This window comes from Colobus angolensis, unplaced genomic scaffold (assembly GCF_000951035.1).
Source record: "Colobus angolensis palliatus isolate OR3802 unplaced genomic scaffold, Cang.pa_1.0 Scaffold89, whole genome shotgun sequence".
Classification (NCBI taxonomy): Eukaryota; Metazoa; Chordata; class Mammalia; order Primates; family Cercopithecidae; genus Colobus; species Colobus angolensis.
This window is the reverse complement of record NW_012122820.1, coordinates 686,650-705,352: the sequence shown is the minus strand read 5'-3', so window position 1 is coordinate 705,352 and position 18,703 is coordinate 686,650. Positions and strand designations below refer to the sequence as shown.

At 61.0% G+C, this 18,703-nt stretch overlaps 1 protein-coding gene across 1 annotated transcript in view; it reads left to right on the top strand.

The window, feature by feature from the left end:
- SKI (SKI proto-oncogene) overlaps window positions 1–13,773 on the top strand; it is a gene marked incomplete at its 5' end in the record, with an annotated part of 81,992 nt that extends 68,219 nt beyond the window's left edge. Inside the window, 6 exons of the mRNA XM_011931083.1 lie at window positions 7,197–7,322; window positions 7,504–7,619; window positions 8,062–8,321; window positions 8,494–8,786; window positions 10,208–10,438; window positions 10,770–13,773. Of these exons, the coding sequence (XP_011786473.1) occupies window positions 7,197–7,322; window positions 7,504–7,619; window positions 8,062–8,321; window positions 8,494–8,786; window positions 10,208–10,438; window positions 10,770–10,958 (1,215 nt within the window). The remainder of the gene's footprint in view (window positions 1–7,196; window positions 7,323–7,503; window positions 7,620–8,061; window positions 8,322–8,493; window positions 8,787–10,207; window positions 10,439–10,769) is intronic.
- Between the last annotated feature and the right edge of the window lie 4,930 nt (window positions 13,774–18,703).

The following is an 18,703-nucleotide window of genomic DNA, read 5'->3' as shown; positions in this document are numbered from 1 at the left end:
GGCGCCTGTAGTCCCAGCTACTCGGAGGCTGAGGCAGGAGAATGGCGTGAACCCGGGAGGCGGAGCTTGCAGTGAGCCGAGATCGCACCACTGCACTCCAGCCTGGGCGACAAAGTGAGACTCTGTCTCAAAAAAAAAAAAAAAAAAAAAAAATTTAAGACTGTATTCAGATATAATTTGCATACCATAAAATTTCTTCCTTCCACAGAATATAGTTTAATGGTTTAACCATCATCATCGAAGTTGAGAACATTTTTGTCACCCCCAACAAGAAGCTCCATACATGTGACCCGTCATTCTCCAGGCCCCAAACCCCATCCGACACTGATCTGGGTGATTGGCCTCTCCTGGTCATTCCATAGAGCCACATGTGACTGTGTGTATCTGGGCCACGTGTGGCTGTGTGTATGAGAGCCATGCATGACTGTGTCTCAGCCACGTTTGACTGTATGTGTGTCTGGGCCACATGTGACTATATGGGGGCCACGAGTTACTGTGTGTCTGGGCCACACGTGACCATGTCTGGGCCACGTGTGGCTGTGTCCGGCGTTGGCACAGTATTTCCAAGGTTCCTTCCTTCCTTTTCATGGCTGAGTCATACTCCGTTGTGTGCATAGACCACAATCTGTCTATCCCGTCATCTGTCCCCGGACACTTGGGCAGCTCCACTTTGCTGCTGTGAGCACTCGTGCACAAACTGTCGTGTGGATGTGTATTTTCAGTAACCTGCGTGTACGCCGAGGACTGGAATTGCTGGGCGATGTAACTGTGTTAAGCTTCCGAGGACTGGCCAGACTGTTTTCCACAGCAGCAAAATTATCGTACATTCCTCCCAGCAGTTCATAGGGGTCCCTGTGTCTCCATGTCATCATCAACACTTGTCCAAACTAAAAAATTCTAGGCCGGGCGCGGTGGCTCATGCCTGTAGTTCCAGCAGTTTGGGAGGCCGAGGCGGGCAAATTACATACATGAGTCCAGGAGTTCAAGACCAGCCAGGGTAACAAAGTGAAACCTTGGCTCTAGAAAAACAAAAAATACAAAAAATTAGCTGGGCATGGTGGCACATGTCTATAGTCCCAGCTACTCATGAGGCTGAGGCAGGAGGATTGCCTGAGCCCTGGGAGGTTGAGGCTGCAGTGAGCTGAGATCGCGCCACTACACTCCGGCCTGGGTGACAGAGCGAGACTCCGTCTCAAAAACAAACCAACCAACCCAATTCAAGCCATCGTTGTGGGCCTGAGTCGGCGTCTCCCTGCGGTGTGGTTGCGTTTCCACAGTGAATGATGACAGGCAGTTTTGCGTGTGGTTACTGGATGTTGGCATCCTGTTTGGAGAAGTGGCTACTCGAGTTCTTTCCCGTTTGGAAATGGGGTTGTGTGTTGCGTGTTCCTTGCTGACTGGCAGAGTCCTTCATGTGTTCTGAATCTGGCCCCTTGTCAGATACCGGGTTTGCACGTTTTCCCTTCCATCCTGTGGGCTGTCTTTTTGCTTTCTCAAAGGTGTCCTTTGAAGCACAAAAATGTCATGATTGTTTTCTGGGAAGCCTTGTTGTTCTGTTTTCTGTCTGTTCCTTGTGCTTTGGTGTCATCGAAGCACTTCTGTGAGGGCGGGGGTCTGGGCTGAGGCCGCTGCGTTCCTGCTTTGAAAACCCTCACGTACCCTGGCAGCCTCGGCTCCACAGACGGTTCAGTCCGGGAAATGGTTTCTCGGAAACGTTTAAGGAGGCCGTGCACAAAAACCGTCTTTGCAGCGAGGGACATGAGAGCACACAGTGCTGTTCCCACAGGGCCTGTGGCCTCTGCAGGTGAGAATTGGTTACAGGGCCCGTGGCCTCTGCGGGTGAGAATCAGTGGCCTCCCTTGGAAATGCTGAATTGAGGTGCCAGGCACCCGCCCAGGCTCTTGGTGTGGGCATAGGCTGTCTTCCACTTGAAGAATGTGGCAAGATGGTCTGAAAACCACAGTTTGTTTGGAGACACGGTCTTGCTGTGTTGCTCAGGCTGGAGTGCGGTGGTGGGATCATAATTCACTGCAGCCTCCACCTTTCGAGGTCCAGAGATGCTCCCACCTCAGCCTCCCAAGTAGCTGGCATTACAGGCATGAGCCACCACGCTGGGCCCACGGCTGAAGTTTGGGTCGTATCCTTTTAAGGAATAGCAGACGGGTTTTCAGCCACACTGAAAAGCTCACCACAGCAGAGTGCTGCTGGGCCATGTACTTCGGGAGCAGGGCCGCAGGCAGGACCTTGAGCACCCAGCCTGCTCACCACGCTGCGGGCATCCTCTTGGGAATGTCAGAACGCCAGCACAGGCGATCGCCACAGAACCTGGATTGTGGGTGATCCTGCCGCTCCACCTGCTGTGGCCCCAGGGCTGCACCGCCATGTGGACTGTGGCTGGCAGCTTCTGGAGACTTCTTGGTACCTACAACATCTGCGCCACTCCATAGCATTGCGTGTTGGTGGCAGCCATCCCCTCCACAGGCCGGTGGCCCCTGTACAGAGATGAACTGGCGCTCACAGACTCACCCCGCGAGGCAGCATCTGCATCTACAGGACTTCCCGGCCCTCGGCCACACGTTTCCTGCCCCCGTTCCCGTCGTGGCAGCTGTGCCTGGGTGCGGACGCTGCATGCTGACGAGAGGAGGCTTGGGCCTGCCTGCTGTGCGTGAGTGGGTCAGAGACTGGCCTCTCCATGTGGCGTGTGCATTCCCCTGGAGGGTCCCCTGACCTCATGGCTGCAGCCTGGCAGGAGAAGACACTGAGTGGGACACGGGAGGGTTGCAGGGCGGGCTGTGCTGTGCAGCAGGCCTTGGGGCGTCGAGTGGCCCATCCCCGCACCGGGATGCAGTTTTGACACCAGGTTGTCGTGGGCCAAGTGTCCGTGCAGGTGTGGAGACAGAAGCCTGACCCGCAGAGCTTGGCGGTGGCCCTTGGACTGACCTGTGGGATGCACAACCACTCTGTGACTGTGCGTTGTTCACATGTGAAGCTGACGCCACAGAGGCCTCAATGTCTGTTTCAGCCAAATACATGCTGTGCCCCTCATGGGGGCACATCTGGCCACTGGACATTGGGGTCCTCGGGTGACTGAGGCTGGTACCCTCCTGACAGGTTGCTGGGCTGCAGGTTGAACAGGAAACTGGTTTTCTCCACTCTCCGAAGTCCCCCCTGTGGTTGGAGGAAGTTGTGTTGATGTTATCATGAGTGCTGCTGTGCGCCCCTCCCTGCCCACCACTCACTACCACCTCCCCGGAGTCTTGCCCTGGGGGGGTCCTGGTATGGGATCTGCCTTCTGTCGTCCTGTGGAGCCTTACCCGCTGGTGCCTGTGAGCCAGGGTGGGTGGATGCCGGGTGGTCATGGAGGTTCACAGCAGGCTGTATGTGTGGTTGTTTTGATTTTGGGTGTGAATCCTCTCAGCAAAGGTTGACTCAAACCCCAGTGTCCCCAGAAGGTTCGAGGCAACGACCGTCAGCACTGAGTGGCCAGCAGGGCGGGGATGTGGCCTTGAGCCCTGTCATTCAGCTTCAGTGTGTGGAGAAGCGGCCCGGAGCTCTGGGCAGCAGCTCAGGGACACGAGTGACCGCCTCTGCCTCGGGACCACACGGGCGGGCAGGGCACAGCCGGTGCCCATGTCCTCCTCACGGACTCTGGAAGTGAGAGGTGCTGAGGCCACAGTGGGGGAGGTGGCTGAGCTGACCACCCGGGCTGTCGGTGCCCTGGGAGGGGCTGTCATTAGGGCATGCACAGACGAGGTTCAGCCTGTCTGGGGTGGCTCAGGTGCCTGGGGACGGAGGCCAGCTGTAACCGCTGCTGTATTCAGTCTCGGGTTCAGCGCCGTCCGCCTCTGCGGCGTCTCCCTCGGCAGCCGTCCAGGACTCCAGCCTGCCTGCCGGGGTAGGCGACATGGAGCCTCTCCTTGCTCTCGGGGGTTGAGCTCTTGTGTGTTTGGACCCTGTGGGATCTGGCAGGAGAAGCAGCCCCCAGTCTTGTTGAGCCAGGGGCCTGGGGAAGGGAGATGGCAGTTCTGTGACCTCCAAACTCCCTTTCCTCATTGCAGGGAATGGGCCGGTATTTCGCTCTGAGCCCTGAGCATCTGCACGTATCAGGCAGGAAAGGGACCCAAGGCCTTCTTGGTGGCTCTTCTCTGTTCTTGGCACCTTGCAGGCCTGATATGCAGGGCCCCCGAGGGTGGGGTGTGCATTTTTGGAGAGCGGCTTTTCTGGGACACCCCCCCGCCATGGGGAGCCGCTGGCTTGCCTGTAGCAGTATACTGTGGCTGCCCCGTTCTGGGCAGGCGGCCACTGCCAGCTCCTCACCTGTTTGGGCCACCACCTCTGCATAGGTCCTGTGGGCTTTGGGCAGGAACTGTTCCGTCAGAGGGCCTAGGGTGTCCACAACCTTGGGCCCACTGTTCCTCAGCCCTGCCCTGGCAGGGGGACACCTGCACGTGGGTGCAAGCTCACACTCGTTCCCCAGGTGCCTGTTGGCCAGGTAGCTTGCCTGGTCGTTGTCGGGGTGTGGGGAAGGACCCCAGGAGGAGAAGTGGCCGCGGGGCAGGGCGGTGTGTCGGCTGGCCTCCGCTGTGCAAGCTGACAGTGGCCTGAAGGGCTTTGGGATGGCCCAGCCCCATTGCTTTGGTGTGTCAGGTCCGGAGCCGTGCTCCTGCCTCGTGGCCTGTGGGCTCCAAGGGCCAGTTTTGAAGCCCCAAGAAGGGTCACACCAGAGGCCAGCGGTTGTAGCTGCTCTTCCCAGAGGAAGACTCAGCCGTCTGTCACTGGGTGTGGTTTTGTCCCTGACCGACAGCTGACACTGGGGCCCCCGGGGGCCTTGGTAGGGCGGGTGGCATCCCAGGCCTGAAGACGGCTGTCTGCTTCCTGGGGCTTTGAGAAACCAATACTGCTCAGGTGACAGTCCTCTGAGATTGTCACTTCCTCCAGCTGGCTCACAAGGGCGCAGACACCTTCTGTTTACACATTCTTCTCGTGATGCTGCAGAGAGCCCGCTCCCAGTGCCTGATGAGGAGCCGGGGTCTTAACGGAGTCATGTCTCCGAAGGCTCGTCCTGGCCCCCTGAAGACCAGGAGCCTCCCTGGCCCCAAGGATGGTCCCGAGCCCATCTGCCTCAACCCTCCAGATCCACAGAGTCCTCGGCCCCCCGCACTGAGTGGATGGGGATCGGGGTCCTGGGCCTGTGGTCCTCCCGCCACCTCCACAGGGCAGCTGCTGGGGCCCCGCCAGGCAGAGCCGTGTTCTCAGACATTGGCTGTCATGGAGGTGGCCCGAGGCGTCTGACTCTTTCCCCTCAAGGAGTCTCTGAGTCTCCCGGAGTCAGCGCCGGCTGCTGTGGCTTTTCCCCGGGTGACAACTGAGCCGAATTTCCGCGCCCGCTTCAGTGGCTGCTTAGACAGGAAGCTCCACCCAGCTGGGCGTCCTCGGCCTTCTGTGCCTCTTGGGAGGGTCCGCATGATTCCGGAAGGGGCTCTGCTGCAGCTAGGATGGCACCCGCCCCTGCTGGGCACAGGCACGGCACCCTGCGGTCAGGGCCTCCGCCAGACGTCACCAACACTCACTTCCCCCCGAAAGCTACCACAGAGAGGGGTATTTTCAGTGTCTTTTTTCCTGAACAGCTATTTTAGTGTCTGAAAAAAACCATCCCCAGCCGGGGCTGCCTGCCCTGCGTCCGCGGCCCCGTGTGCCCGGACACTTCCCTTCCTCCCTTGGGCCCAGGTCAGAGCCAGGCACCCGCCCCTCCCCGGCCCCACCCTGCTTGTTCCCTGAGGGCTGCAGGGCAGGTGCATGTTCTACAGGGGACGCCATAGGCTTTGGCCAGATCTTCCCCCAGGGCCCTCCATCCCCGTAATTGGGGCACCTTGATAGACAGCCTGCCCTGTGCCCCATCTTCCCCCTAGGGAAGCAGGGTCCCTGCTGCCTCCAGGAGGCTGGTTCCTGATGCCGCGTCTTCTCCTGGAGTCCTGGAGGTGGGAAGAGCCCCCGGCCCCGAGTGTGCTCTGTCCACCAAGGCTTCCTGGCTGAGGGCAAGGGCAGCTCCCCCACCGCCCGACTGTGCTGCCTCCGCTTGAGGTTGGCCTCAGCAGAGTGAGTGGGACCTCACCCCGTGAAGGGCCCCTTGCCCTGTGTGGCCTCTTCTGCATTGGCCCGTGGTGTAGACCTGGCACCAGCTGCCCTGGGAACTCTGCTGTCCTGTGGGGTCTTTGGCAGTAGAGGAATGGCGCATTGTACAGAGACTGCCCTGTGATTTTGCTTGGGAAGAGACCTTGGGTCTCATTTGTGCCTTGTGGGCAGCATGTCTCAGGGATCTCCAGCCACAGGGCTGGGGGAGTTCATGTTTGCTTGAGGCTGGATGTACCAGCTCAGGCCCCAGCACACAGCCCGTATCATTCACTGGTTCTTGGGGGATGTGCCTGGATACCTGACACACACCACCTGGTTCTGGGTGGGCTGGGTCCGGGCACCTGCGCTAAGCTTCCTCCAGCAGCAGGGCTGGCAGGTAACGAGGAAAAGGTGTGTGTGGCGCCATCCTGTAGACCAAGGCTCCTTTGGGGATGGTGTCCTTCGTTTTGAAAATGTGTCCTTCCTGTGGGGAGGGGGTGGCCAGAATGCCCACTCTTCAGTGCACCGGTGCCAGCGGCCCACAGGGACACAGTGTCCCCTTCTCGCGAACCACCCCTGTGCCGCAGCTGCCCTTCCCAGACCCATCTGTCGTGAGTGGCTCTCGCCGTGCTGTGGCTGTTTGAGCTGAGTGCCCAGCATGGGCACCCTCTGAGAACACACTCGGGTTCTTGGAAAGGGGTTTGGCAGGAGAAGGATGAGGGACTCCGGGCCAGGCTGAGCTGCTGTGGTGTGGAAGGGGAGGGTGGGTCTTGGTTCTTCATCCTAAACCCGCTGCAGCCGTGGGTGAGGTCACCCGGAACGGCAGGACAGGGTCCGCTCTGTTCTCTCGGAGATGACCTGTTCCTCAGAACAGCCTCCATGCACCTGTTGCGCGTGACCCAAGGGTCTTTATGCAAAGTGGACTCGGCCTCCTGGGGGGTGCCCTGGAATCTGCCTTCTGCACCACTCAGGGTCCTTCACGGCCAGAGTGCCTGGGGCTCTGACTGCCATGCTGGCCATGGGGCTGGTGGAGGGACCATGCCCTGGGAACCAGATGTGCCAACAAGGCCTTTCACTAATCGCAGGTTTCCTCTGAGCCCCCGGCCTCCATAAGACCCAAAACAGATGACACCTCTTCGCAGTCCCCCGCGCATTCCGAAAAGGACAAGCCGTCCAGCTGGCTGCGGACCTTGGCCGGCTCTTCCAATAAGGTGCTGTGGGGCCTGTCAGGGTCCTTGGGGTGGTGGGTGGTGGGTACTGGGCCCTTCTTCTTGGACAGACCCAGCGGCTGGCAGCTCTGTCTGCCCCCTGAGGGCTGGCACCCGGCACAGCCTCGGGGACATGAAGTGGCTTTTCTCCTGGTCACTCACACAGACGACTCTCTCTCGACAGAGCCTGGGCTGTGTTCACCCTCGCCAGCGCCTCTCTGCTTTCCGACCCTGGTCCCCGGCGGTGTCAGCGAGTGAGAAGGAGCTCTCCCCACACCTCCCAGCCCTCATCCGAGACAGGTGAGTGGGCGCCGTTCACAGGTGTTTCTGGCCCCGGGGGAGGCCCCACAAGGGCTGTGCACGTGGACGCGCCCATGTTTCTGCAGGCTGGGTGCCCAGACCTGCCGCCTTTTGGTCAGGGCAGTCTGTGTTGGTTCCTTTGGCTGGCGTCAGGGTGAGCACACCTAGAGAGTTCCCTGTTCGGGGTGGAGTCGTGGGTGGAGCCCTGTCTGCTGGGTGCAGCCTCTTGATGTGATGGTCGGCCTGTGTCTGGCCTGTGCGAGAGACCCAGCAAGTAGAAAATACTTAGGGGTTCTTAGGAACTGAAAGCTTGACTTTAAGAATCAGAGCTGGGAGAGAAAGTCTTTCCTCTTTAACACCTTCAGAGCGGGTGTGCGCCACGATGGGTCTGGGTGGCGCTTGGGGATAGAGGCACCTTCCCGACACCCGCCTGCCTCTCCAGCTTCTACTCCTACAAGAGCTTTGAGACAGCCGTGGCCCCCAACGTGGCCCTCGCACCGCCGGCCCAGCAGAAGGTTGTGAGCAGCCCTCCATGTACTGCCGCCGTCTCCCGGGCCCCCGAGCCTCTCGCCACTTGCACCCAGCCTCGGAAGCGGAAGCTGACTGTGGACCCAGGAGCCCCAGAGACGTTGGCACCCGTGGCTGCCCCAGAGGAGGACAAGGACTCGGAGGCCGAGGTGGAAGTGGAAAGCAGGGAGGAATGTACGTGTGAGTTGCTTTCTCTGCCTCCCTGTGGGCCGTGGGCTGTGGGGGTGGCACCGGCTGAGGGGGTCGGTCGCCTGGGGGCTGCTTCGGCGGCCCCATATTTCGCGGGTTCCTCCGGGAGCTGCCGGGCACTTCCGTGACTTCTTTTCTGTCTCTGCTTCCTCCTCAGTCACCTCCTCCTTGTCCTCGCTCTCTTCCCCGTCCTTTACCTCATCCAGCTCCGCCAAGGACCTGGGCTCCCCGGGCGCACGTGCCCTGCCCTCCGCCGGCCCTGATGCCGCGGCCCCTGCCGACACACCCAGTGGGCTGGAGGCGGAGCTGGAGCACCTGCGGCAGGCGCTGGAGGGCGGCCTGGACACCAAGGAAGCCAAAGAGAAGTTCCTGCATGAGGTGGTCAAGATGCGCGTGAAGCAGGAGGAGAAGCTCAGCGCGGCCCTGCAGGCCAAGCGCAGCCTCCACCAGGTGAGCAGGGTGGGTGGCGCTAGGAGGTCCAGGGCGCGGGCGGTGAGCACAGCCTCCACTAGGTGAATGGGCACAGGTGATGCTTTCTCCCTTCCTGGCTGCCCCATGTGCTCCTCTCCGCCTTCACCTCAGTGGGCTTGCCTGGGACCTTGGGGGTCTGTCTCCCGAAAGCTGCGGCTCTGGGTATGGTGAGCCCCTCAGTGTCCCCAGGCCGATGGACATCCCAGGAGGGCCCTGCATTTGGCTTGACCACAGCTTTCCCCATCAGGATCACACACCCTGTGTGGTGGCCCCACCAAGGAAGTAGCCGTGTTCCTCTGGTATAAAGAAGGCTGGTCTATTTTTAGTGGCAGAAAGAGTCAGGAGCAGCTGCACGGGGACAGTTCCTTGCTCTGTGTGCTCCAGGAGTGGGTGTTCATGCGCTCCGCCAGCAAGACCTGGCTTCTGCAAAACACAGGCGTGAGGGGTGTGCTTCCTAAAGCCTGGTGTTCCAGAAGTCCGCTCCTGCCAGGCCTCCCAAGTAGGAAGGAGAGGGCTTGGCCCGCGCGCACACCCCCACCTGCACATGCTGCTTCTCTGGGCTCTGCCTCACGGTTCTCACGCTGCAGCTCCGGTCTCGTGCCTCCTTTTACGTTGTTTAGGTTTCTTTCTGACTTGACTGAGGGAGGCGCAGTTCACAGGCAGGGCTGCCTGGGGAGAGAGGTGCGCGGGTGGCCCGGCCTTCACCCGGCCCCAGCCTCGCTAAATTCACACCTCGGCAGTGTCTGGCAGCTTTCACGGCGTGGGCTTTAGCACAACACAACCCCGTCGGCCCTCAGAGCTGCAGGGTTGTCGACGTGCCCCCCTGCGCGTGCCAGTCCCTCGCCCCAGCGCGTCCCCCGCCACTGTTGTCCTTGATTCTGGTTGGAGGTGTGATTTCCCACATGCATATTCATGTGGTGTGTTTGCAGCGTGGGGTGTGAGTCACACGGATATTTTCATGGGGAGGCGGGGGGCTTGTGGAGGCGCCCGGTGGATGGATGTCTCCATCTGGCCGCGTGGGGAGACCCAGGGCCCTCAGATGGTGCGATGTCTGAGGCTGCCCTCCTCACATTGGTGGGAGCCGGGGCCTCCTTGGCTGGCTGCTCCCAAGGGGAACATGGCCCTGGATGTCAGGGGAGGGCCTGCTGCAGCCTCAAGTGTGACTGACTCAGGCCCCCAGGTCTAGCACAGCTGCCGCAGGCCTGGCAGAAACTCAGGATGGGGGTCTGAAAAGCCTTTGTGGGGTGGGGGCACCACACGAGTGGGGCGCTGGGGGCGGGGCTTGAGGGCACATTGCCAGATGGATGACCCCACGGGGCGGGCTGGGAGCTGCTAGCCATGGTTGGGGGGCGGCGCTGGGACCGGCTGGGCGGTGACCCTGAGCCGTCCCTGGCCCCCAGGAGCTGGAGTTCCTGCGCGTGGCCAAGAAGGAGAAGCTGCGGGAGGCCACGGAGGCCAAGCGGAACCTGCGGAAAGAGATCGAGCGTCTCCGCGCGGAGAATGAGAAGAAGATGAAAGAGGCCAACGAGTCCCGGCTGCGCCTGAAGCGGGAGCTGGAGCAGGCGCGGCAGGCCCGGGTGTGCGACAAGGGCTGTGAGGCCGGCCGCCTGCGTGCCAAGTACTCGGCCCAGGTATGCGGGTGGGGAGACTGAGGCACGTGGCACGGCGGGCGTGGAGCCCAGACCGCATGGGGCCACCGTGGGCCCTGGTGGCCAGCCGTGCCCAGCCGGAAAGGCCTTGGAGCAGAATCCAGGGCCAGGACCGTGTTCAGTGCCCGCCCTGACGGGCACAGGGTGGGTGGTTGCTGGGTCCTGTCTCGTGAGCCTGTGTCCTGGCAGGTGGAGGAGGGACCGGCACGTGGCATGGGGAAGGCACAGGAGCGGTGCAGGAGCCTCCGGTGGGGGAGGCAGCGTCGCCCCGGCAGGGCAGCGAGCAGACGCTAACCACGCAGCTCCCTTTCAGATCGAAGACCTGCAGGTGAAGCTGCAGCACGCGGAGGCCGACCGGGAGCAGCTGCGGGCGGACCTGCTGCGGGAGCGCGAGGCCAGGGAGCACCTGGAGAAGGTGGTGAAGGAGCTGCAGGAGCAGCTGTGGCCGCGGGCCCGCCCCGAGGCTGCGGGCAGCGAGGGCGCTGCGGAATTGGAGCCCTAGATTCCGTGCCTGCCGCCGCGGCGCCGCCGACAACGCGGGTGCAGGGGGGCGCGGCTGGGCGGTGCAGCTCTGCCCGGCCGCGCCCCTGCAACCCGCCCACACAGCACAACGTCTTACTGTGCCTATTACCAAGCGAGTGTTTGTAACCGTGTAGTTTTGGAATCCACTGCAAAATTTTCTACTGGCCAAGTTCAAGTGAGCAAGCCGTGTCCCCCAACTGCAGCTGGAGACGGGGCCAGCTCCACGGCATGCTGGTCCTTTGCTTGCTAGAACATTCTAACATTTACACTTTTGTTATAAGCTATTTAAAACCAGTAAGGAGACTTGAAATTCAGAAAATCAACACATTTTTAAATGACTAACTTTTAAAAGCCCCCAACACACAACGCCATCTGAAGACCCGCAAGGGAGTGGGGGGTGGCGGCCGCCCCCCCCCCCCGGGGAAGCCATCACAGCTCATCTGCCCGCGGCTGCGTGAGGACAGCAGGGGTTTTTCTTCAGAGTCTATTTTTTCAGCGACAAGGACCCAGGTCTTCCTGCTGCTGCCAGGGAGAGCAGGGACAGTGCCGCGTGCGAGATGAGCTCGAACACTGCCCGCCTTATGCCCACCCCACCTGCCATGTCGCCATCGATGCCAGCGCTGCCCCCACGGGTACCAGGTGGTGCAGAGCCGCACAGGAGCTGCCCCAGAGCTGAAGGGACGGTCTTCGGCTCCTCTGCACCCCGTGATTCTGCCCAGGCTCCTCCACCATGAGGCACTGACCTGCGTCAGATGGTGATCGTGGCTGGCGGTCACACCCTCAGCCCCTCCGGGCACACGTGCCGCCTGACCGGGCGATCCTTTCAGTTTGGCAAACATCGCTCCCTTCATTTTGGGACTGAGGCTGCAGCATTGGAACAAAACAGCATTATTTCAATTTTTCTTTTTTTTTTTTTGTTGGTTCATTTAAACGTATATTTAGAACTGCACTTTGTCAACAACCTTCCCTTTCTATTCCCCAGTGAACTGAGGTTTTTACCGATTTATAGAGCAGTCAAATCCTAAGTGCTCGAGTGCTTAGAAACCCCCTCTGGTGCTTGGTTGAACAAGGGAATCACAAGAAAACGAAAATGCAAAAGCTGAACTTCGGGGTCGTTCTGTGCCTTCCAGCATCTTGTACAGCAAATCCTGACTCGTGTCTTTTTACCCCCAAAATATCTGTCTTCAGTAGCGACTGAATCTGCCACTCTCAGAATAAGTTCCTTGCATTTATTCCAAATAATCTCTTTTACTCTCACCTGTTTATGCAAATTGTATAAGGTTTCTTATGCCCAAGCTTGAAAAATGATTTCCCAGTAGACAAGAGGCGGCTACCCATCCTACAGTTACGGTATTTATTTACATAAGAAGATCTTACCGGAGTTCTTTGCTTGAATCCGTTCTAACACCCACGGCAGCTGCACGCGCTCTCGGAAGGTGGAGATGACTCGCCCAGGTACAGACGACCTCGGGGCAGTGACGAGCAAAGACCAGAGACTGCTGAGCCCTCGCGTCTGGGTGGCGGAATTGCCTGCAGGGTTTTGCCCTTGGTTTACTGAGGGGGGTCTTGGTTGCTGCTGAAGCCCCCCACCCCTTCTAAAGTGCAATGCAAAAGGGACATCATGTATATGCAGCGTTTGTTTGGATTTTTCTTTGCTTTTGTTTTCTTTGCGGTTGTTCTATCTGTGTGCATGGATTCCACACCTCTGCCGTAGGTAGATCCGTCAGCGGGCATTATTACCGTGTCTTGTAAAGGGTCGGTTTTGTTATGCAACACGCAGAATGCTGTTTTTAGCCTTGTTTTACCAGAGTTGTGTTTTTTCAGTCATTTCTTCAAGGGAAACTAAACGATTTAGTTGGAGCAAAGCTTTAAGTGTGTTGGCGTGCTTCTGTGTGGCTGTCCTGTCGCCAGGTCGAAGATCACAGTGAGGTAGAGGCCCTGCCCCGTCCCCGGGGCCACCAGGTTTGCTCCGTTTGCTTTGAGTTTTTACACCCCAGAGGGAGATGAACTTTTGCAAGCTCTGTCTGGGCCAGAGCCTCTCCTTGCCCTTGCTCCATCCTGATGGTCACCGTTGGGTCCACGCCTCCACCGCCCCGTCTTGCCCCAAACGGAAAGCGCTGTGTCTGCAGTGGCAGCCCTTCCCCACTTCGGCTCTGGGAGGGTCCAGCCAGTGTCACCTGGGCCCACCCCTTCCTGCAGCTGCCAGGCCCGTGCGGTCAGTGGGACCCGGACGCCGGCAGGCCCTCCCTGCACCAGCCACTGGAGCTGGGGACCCTCCCAGGCGGTTCCCGCAGCTCTTGGCTCGCCACGCCAGGGTCGCTGCCACCCTCAGGGGCCTGAGTCTGAGGAGACAGCTGTGGCTGCAGGGCCGCTCTGGTTGGGGGTCCCAGGCCCCAAGGGGTGCGTGCCTGGCTTCCCTTGGCACAGGTGCAAGTCAGTTTCGTTTCAGCAGAAGAGGGGAAGAGGTGTCCGCTGCGTGGGCTGCTGACTCCTCTGTGTGAGGCCCTTCATCTAAGTGATTTTGTATTCAGTTTAATTCTCATTATATTTCTATACTGAAAGAAGATTTTTAACGAAGGGAAAAACAACAGCAATAACATTCATATCTCTGGAGCAGCTAACTCATACACGTAATGTCTGCTTTTCGTACAGAACTAGCCAATGTAAAAACAGTTCACCTGTAAATACTTTTTCCTTTTTCACTGTTGTATTATACATGTATATGCTGGATCCTTTTTCAGAAACTCTTTTCTTACCTGAGAGTCGTCTTGTTTTCTGGGCTGTTTTTAACTGAGGAAAAAAAAAAAATGCTTTCCTGCTGGGGGGCGGGGGAGACAGAGAAACCCGTGTGTGTTTCCCATGTGACACCCTCCCCCTGTGGGTCCGAGCCCCGGCCCCCTCACCCCCTCCTCCCTGTGGGTCTGAGCTCCAGCTCCCCCACCCCGCCCTCAGCCCGCCAGGGTCCAGGGAGACGTTTGTTCTTGCTTTAAGTCAGGAGTCACAAATGACTTTTTTTTTTGAATTAAGGAAAAAGCTCCATCTCTACCTTTAACATCACCCAGACCCTGCCCCTGCCCGTGCCCCACGCTGCTGCTAACGACAGTATGATGCTTACTCTGCTACTCGGAAACTATTTTTATGTAATTAATGTATGCTTTCTTGTTTATAAATGCCTGATTTAAAAAGAAAAGAAAAAGAGCTTGGCATATTTATCTATTTCGCTGTGTACCTGTTAGTCCTTCCCCGACCCCGAAACAGATAACATTGTACAATAAAGGACTTTGAGAGGACCGCAGGACAGCCGTGCATGTGCCCACCGCAGCCCCTCCCTGGAATGGCCACACACGGGCGGCTGGGACCCCCTCGCATTCAGGCCACTGGGGGTGGCGGCACTGTCACATGTCAGATCGTGGGCCTCGGGGTTTCCATCGACCCTGAGGGCACATGGGGCCCAGACGGCCACCCTGGCACAACTACCCTCTCACCTAGTCCCCATCTTCTCTGAGCTGGACAACGCCACGGAGGTTTCAAACCCTTGCGATTTAGGGAGCTTGCAGTCCCTCCTTGTAGCGCTGGATGTGGCTGGAGTCCTGGCTTGAGGCCAACGTGGCCTTGGCCAGGCTGGGAGAAAACCCCACAGAGGGCAATGCCAGGACAGAAGATGGGATGGCGCGTTCCCGACTGGGCCTCCACAGGGGCCTCTGAGGCCACACCTGGGGTTGGCCAAGGTCCAGCTCCCACATGGACAGATCAGTCCCCAACGGGTGGGTCACCAGCTCCCTGAGGAGCTCCTGGGTCACTTGCGGGAGGAGAGGAGAGGTGGCATCAGAACCCTGGAGCCCAGCGAGCTGCCCTGAGGGAGACACAGGTCCCTTCTCCCCACCTGACCTCACGGTGGGCCCTTCCCAGACCCCTGTTCTGGGGAGTGGAGGTGCGGTGCCGCACGCCCGTTTTGTGGAGGCACAGCCCCGGGCTGGGGTCCTGGGGTGCCAGGCCACCACCTCTCTAGGCTTTCTTAGGCCACCACATCCAGCATCTCCAGCCCATCCAGGCCCTGACAGGTGCATCTGGCCTGTGGTCTGAGAAATACTTGGGCTGGAGAGCCCCTCCCTCCAGCCTTCCGGCACAATTCCCGGTTCCCCATGTCTTCTCTCCACCCCTCGGGAAGCACCCCCAAGCCTGGGGCTAGAACAGACCTGGCCCTCCCCTCATTGCCACGCAGGGATTCCTCCTTCCCTGCCCAACTCCAGGGCCCCAAAGGGCTCATGGAGCCCCCCAGGGAGGGGGTACAGGGCGGCCTCTAGACCACACCACAGGCCCACCCCAGCAGGCCTGGAAACACCCACTCCACGAGGGCCTGGCTTCCCCATCCAGGCTAGGCCCTTGGGTGTTGGGGGCAGTGGGCCGTGGTGTGGGCTGAGGGGAACATGGGCCACAGCAGGAGTGGGCGTGGACTGGTCCTGGGCACTTGCATGTTCTGGGGGACAGAGGATTGGACGGCTCCAGAGTGCCGCTGGCCGGACCCTGAGACACTCAGTTGTGAGCACGGAGCCCCAGCCTGCGGTCAAGTGCGGTGGGGCCCACGGGGAGGAGTGGGGGAAGGGCTGGGCAGAGGTGTCGGGTGGGCCTCGCGGGCTGTCCCTGTGGCCACGTGGGCACTCTGTCTCGGAGCTGAGTGCCATAGGGCTTGATGTCGGCCTTTCCGGAGGCTCAGAGGCACTGCGTCCAGCAGCCACGCCGCGGTGGGGTGGTGGGGGCGGGGGGCGGCTCTGGGCTCAGTTGTTCCCCAAGCTGCCCCAGGCTTCTCTGGTGTTTACCTTTGGGTATAAACATAGAGCCTTAAAGGGCTCTGGCCACCTGCTGAGCCAGGCCAGCCATCACCCAGGGCCAGAACCCTCTTCCCAAAGCTGTTCGAAGGGGTCCAGGGGTCTCCTGAGGGCTGGGGGAGGAGAGGCCAGGGTGGGAGAAGCTCCCTGCCTCTGTGCCAGGGAGAGATGGCTCTCCCCACCCTACCTCTGCATCCTCAGGCTCAGGACTTCAGCATTCACACCTGCCTGGGCCTCTGCAGGGACCATGGGTTGGCCCTCCAGCCTCAGCTCCTTAGAAGGGCAGCTCCCAGTACCCCTGTTCCTGGCAGTGCCTGTTTCCCAGTCCCCTAAGAGCTGGGGTCTGGGGAAGATGAGTCCATCCCTAGTTTCTGCTCCACCCGTTTCATCTCTGCCTCAGTCACCAACAGCTGTCCTCGGGCCACCCTTGGGTCTCAGCTGTGCTGGTCTCCCCTCCTCCTGGAGCCACAGTGCTGCCGGCCTTCCCCCAGCACTCTGTTGTCAAGGGGGCTGGCAGCAGCCGAGCAGCCTGGCCTTGTCTGGGGAGGCAGCGGCCGGCACGTCCTCAGTGGGGAGTGGGGACTGCTGACCAGTCACTGCAGCCACTGGTTCAGCCCAGCGTGTCCCTGGCCCCTAAGCCTGGGCAGGGACCTGACTCCTTCCTCACCTCATCCCCAACCCACCCTCCTGCCCCAGCGCAATGCTCCGAGGGCATGGCCAGGGGCCCCCAAGCTGGACGCCCCCTCGTGGCTGCATGAGGGGCTCTGCTCATTGCCCCAGCCCACAGGCCTGGACCCGACCCCGTCCTGGCCCAGGCCTGGCCACCCCCACGCCCCAGCACCTGCTCCGACTCCCCCACTTCCTTCTGGCCAGGAAGAGGCAGCCCCCACCCACTCTGTTCTCGTAGCCTCTGCACAGCTGCTGGTCCTGCTCCAGGCAACCCAGCCCCGGACCCCACGGAGCCTCCCCTGCAAGGTGTGGAGCCCACAGGGACATCCCCAGGCCAGGGCCGTCTGCCCTCAGGAAAGGATGGGGTCGTGACCCTGATGTGTTGGCCCTGGGGAGGTCCTGACCCTCCACACAGAAACTGCCCTATCCACCCCACCCCCAGGGGACCCTGGGGAGGGGGTGAGGACAGAACATTTGGGGACTGGATGCCCGCCCAGCCCTGCCACCCCCTGGTCCCAGTGACGCAGATGGCCATCTGTGCCCGGCCTGTGCCAGGTGGGCGGGGGCTTCAATGGCTGGGGCACCCAGCCCTGGAGCAGGTGGCCTCGCTGCGGGTGGGGACCAGCAGGGGCAGCCTGGCCAGCCTGGCTTGTCTTTGCAGTGTCCTGTGCTGGGCCAGGTGTCCGGCGGGGCTGGGAACGGACCTTTCTCTCCCATGGCCAGGCCTGGCAGCTCTCACTGGCAAGAAGTGCAGCCCAGGCTTGGCCTGCACGGCTCCTGCTGCAAAGGAGGCCTGTTCCAGAAACTTCCAGGGACAAGGAACTGTGGGGACGTGGGGAGGTGGAGGCTGGAAGCAGGGGCTCCCTGGAAGTGTCTCCCAGCCTCCTGCCTCTTCAGCAGCTGTCCCAGGGATACTCTCAGGTATAGGGGCGCCAAGTGCTCAGGCCCCGTGGGGATACAACTGGCTGGCTTGGAAGGGTGGGCTCCTGGCTGCCCAGCTCAGCCCAGAAACCAGGGTGAGTTGCTCTCCAGACCTAGAACCAGCGCCCAGGGGTGTGGAGGGTCAAAGGCCGCCTAGAGGCCTTGGTGGGGGCCGGGCAGGCCACCAGCCCTGGACCCTGAAGGGTCCCGTATACCCTGGCCAATGCCGGCTGCTGCCCCTCTGGCCTGGCCCTGCCAGATTCTCCCTGACAGCCCTATCCCCCCCTCTGCTGTTGGAACCTTCTGGCCCTTCCTGCAAGGTGGGCCTGGCCAGGCTGGGGTCTGGGTGGTGGGCAAGCAGGAACCAGAGCCACCGGAGCTGTGTGTCCCTCCCTCATGGAGATGCCCCCGGCTGGGTGAAATGACCCTGGTCGGTGCTATGCCCGGGTTAGGCCAGGCCACCAGTCCCAGATGGACACTGCCCTGTGCCCTGCTGTGCCCACCCTGGGGCAGGGGCTGGGCAAGGTGCTGTGTGCCCTGTGGTCCAGCCCCACTCTGCCCTGCCCCTGGTGGAGCCTGGACCCGAGGGACGTGAGGCCCACGCCCCAGCTTCCTGTTTCGAAGGAAAAACAGTCCTAGGAAAAAGGCTGTAGCGGGTCGGAGGAGCTGCCCTCGCCAGGGCCTGGGGGTTGGGCGGGGGAGACGGCCCCATTCTGGGATCCCAGGGACGCGCGGAGGGGTGCGGCAGGTGTGGCCGGCACTGGGTCAGGCTTAGGCCGGGGGCTTTCCGGTCTCGGTGTTGGCCCCTCCATGTTTAGAATCCCCCTCAGGCCGGCCCAAGGCGGCCACAGGGTCACTCCTGCACAGGACAGTGGCCGGAACTCTGAAATGACCACCGACCTGCCCTGGCCGCTGGGGGTCTGACTGACCAAGGCTCTGGGACCCCCGACCCATCCTGCGCCCCGTGCGCGGGGTCCGCGGGGTCAGTGGCGCGCAGGACAGAAAACCCCGCGGTGGGGCCCGGGCCTGCCCCCGGCCCTGGCGCTGTCCCGGCCTCCGGGGAAATCCTGCTTCTGGCTTCAGGCCAGGGCCTGCCCCTCACCCTGGCGAGGCCCCGTCGGAGGCCGGCCTCGCGGGGGAAGGGCGGTGGGGAAGGAACCACCCAGAAATTTCAGCGCCGGCTCCGAAACCTTCCCAATCCCGCTCCTTCGCCCGGGCCGGAAGCCGCGCTGTGGGGGTGGGGAGGGCTGCACGTCCCGGTCCCCGCGCCGCGTCCTCAGGACCGGGGCGGCCTCCCCGACTCCCGTTC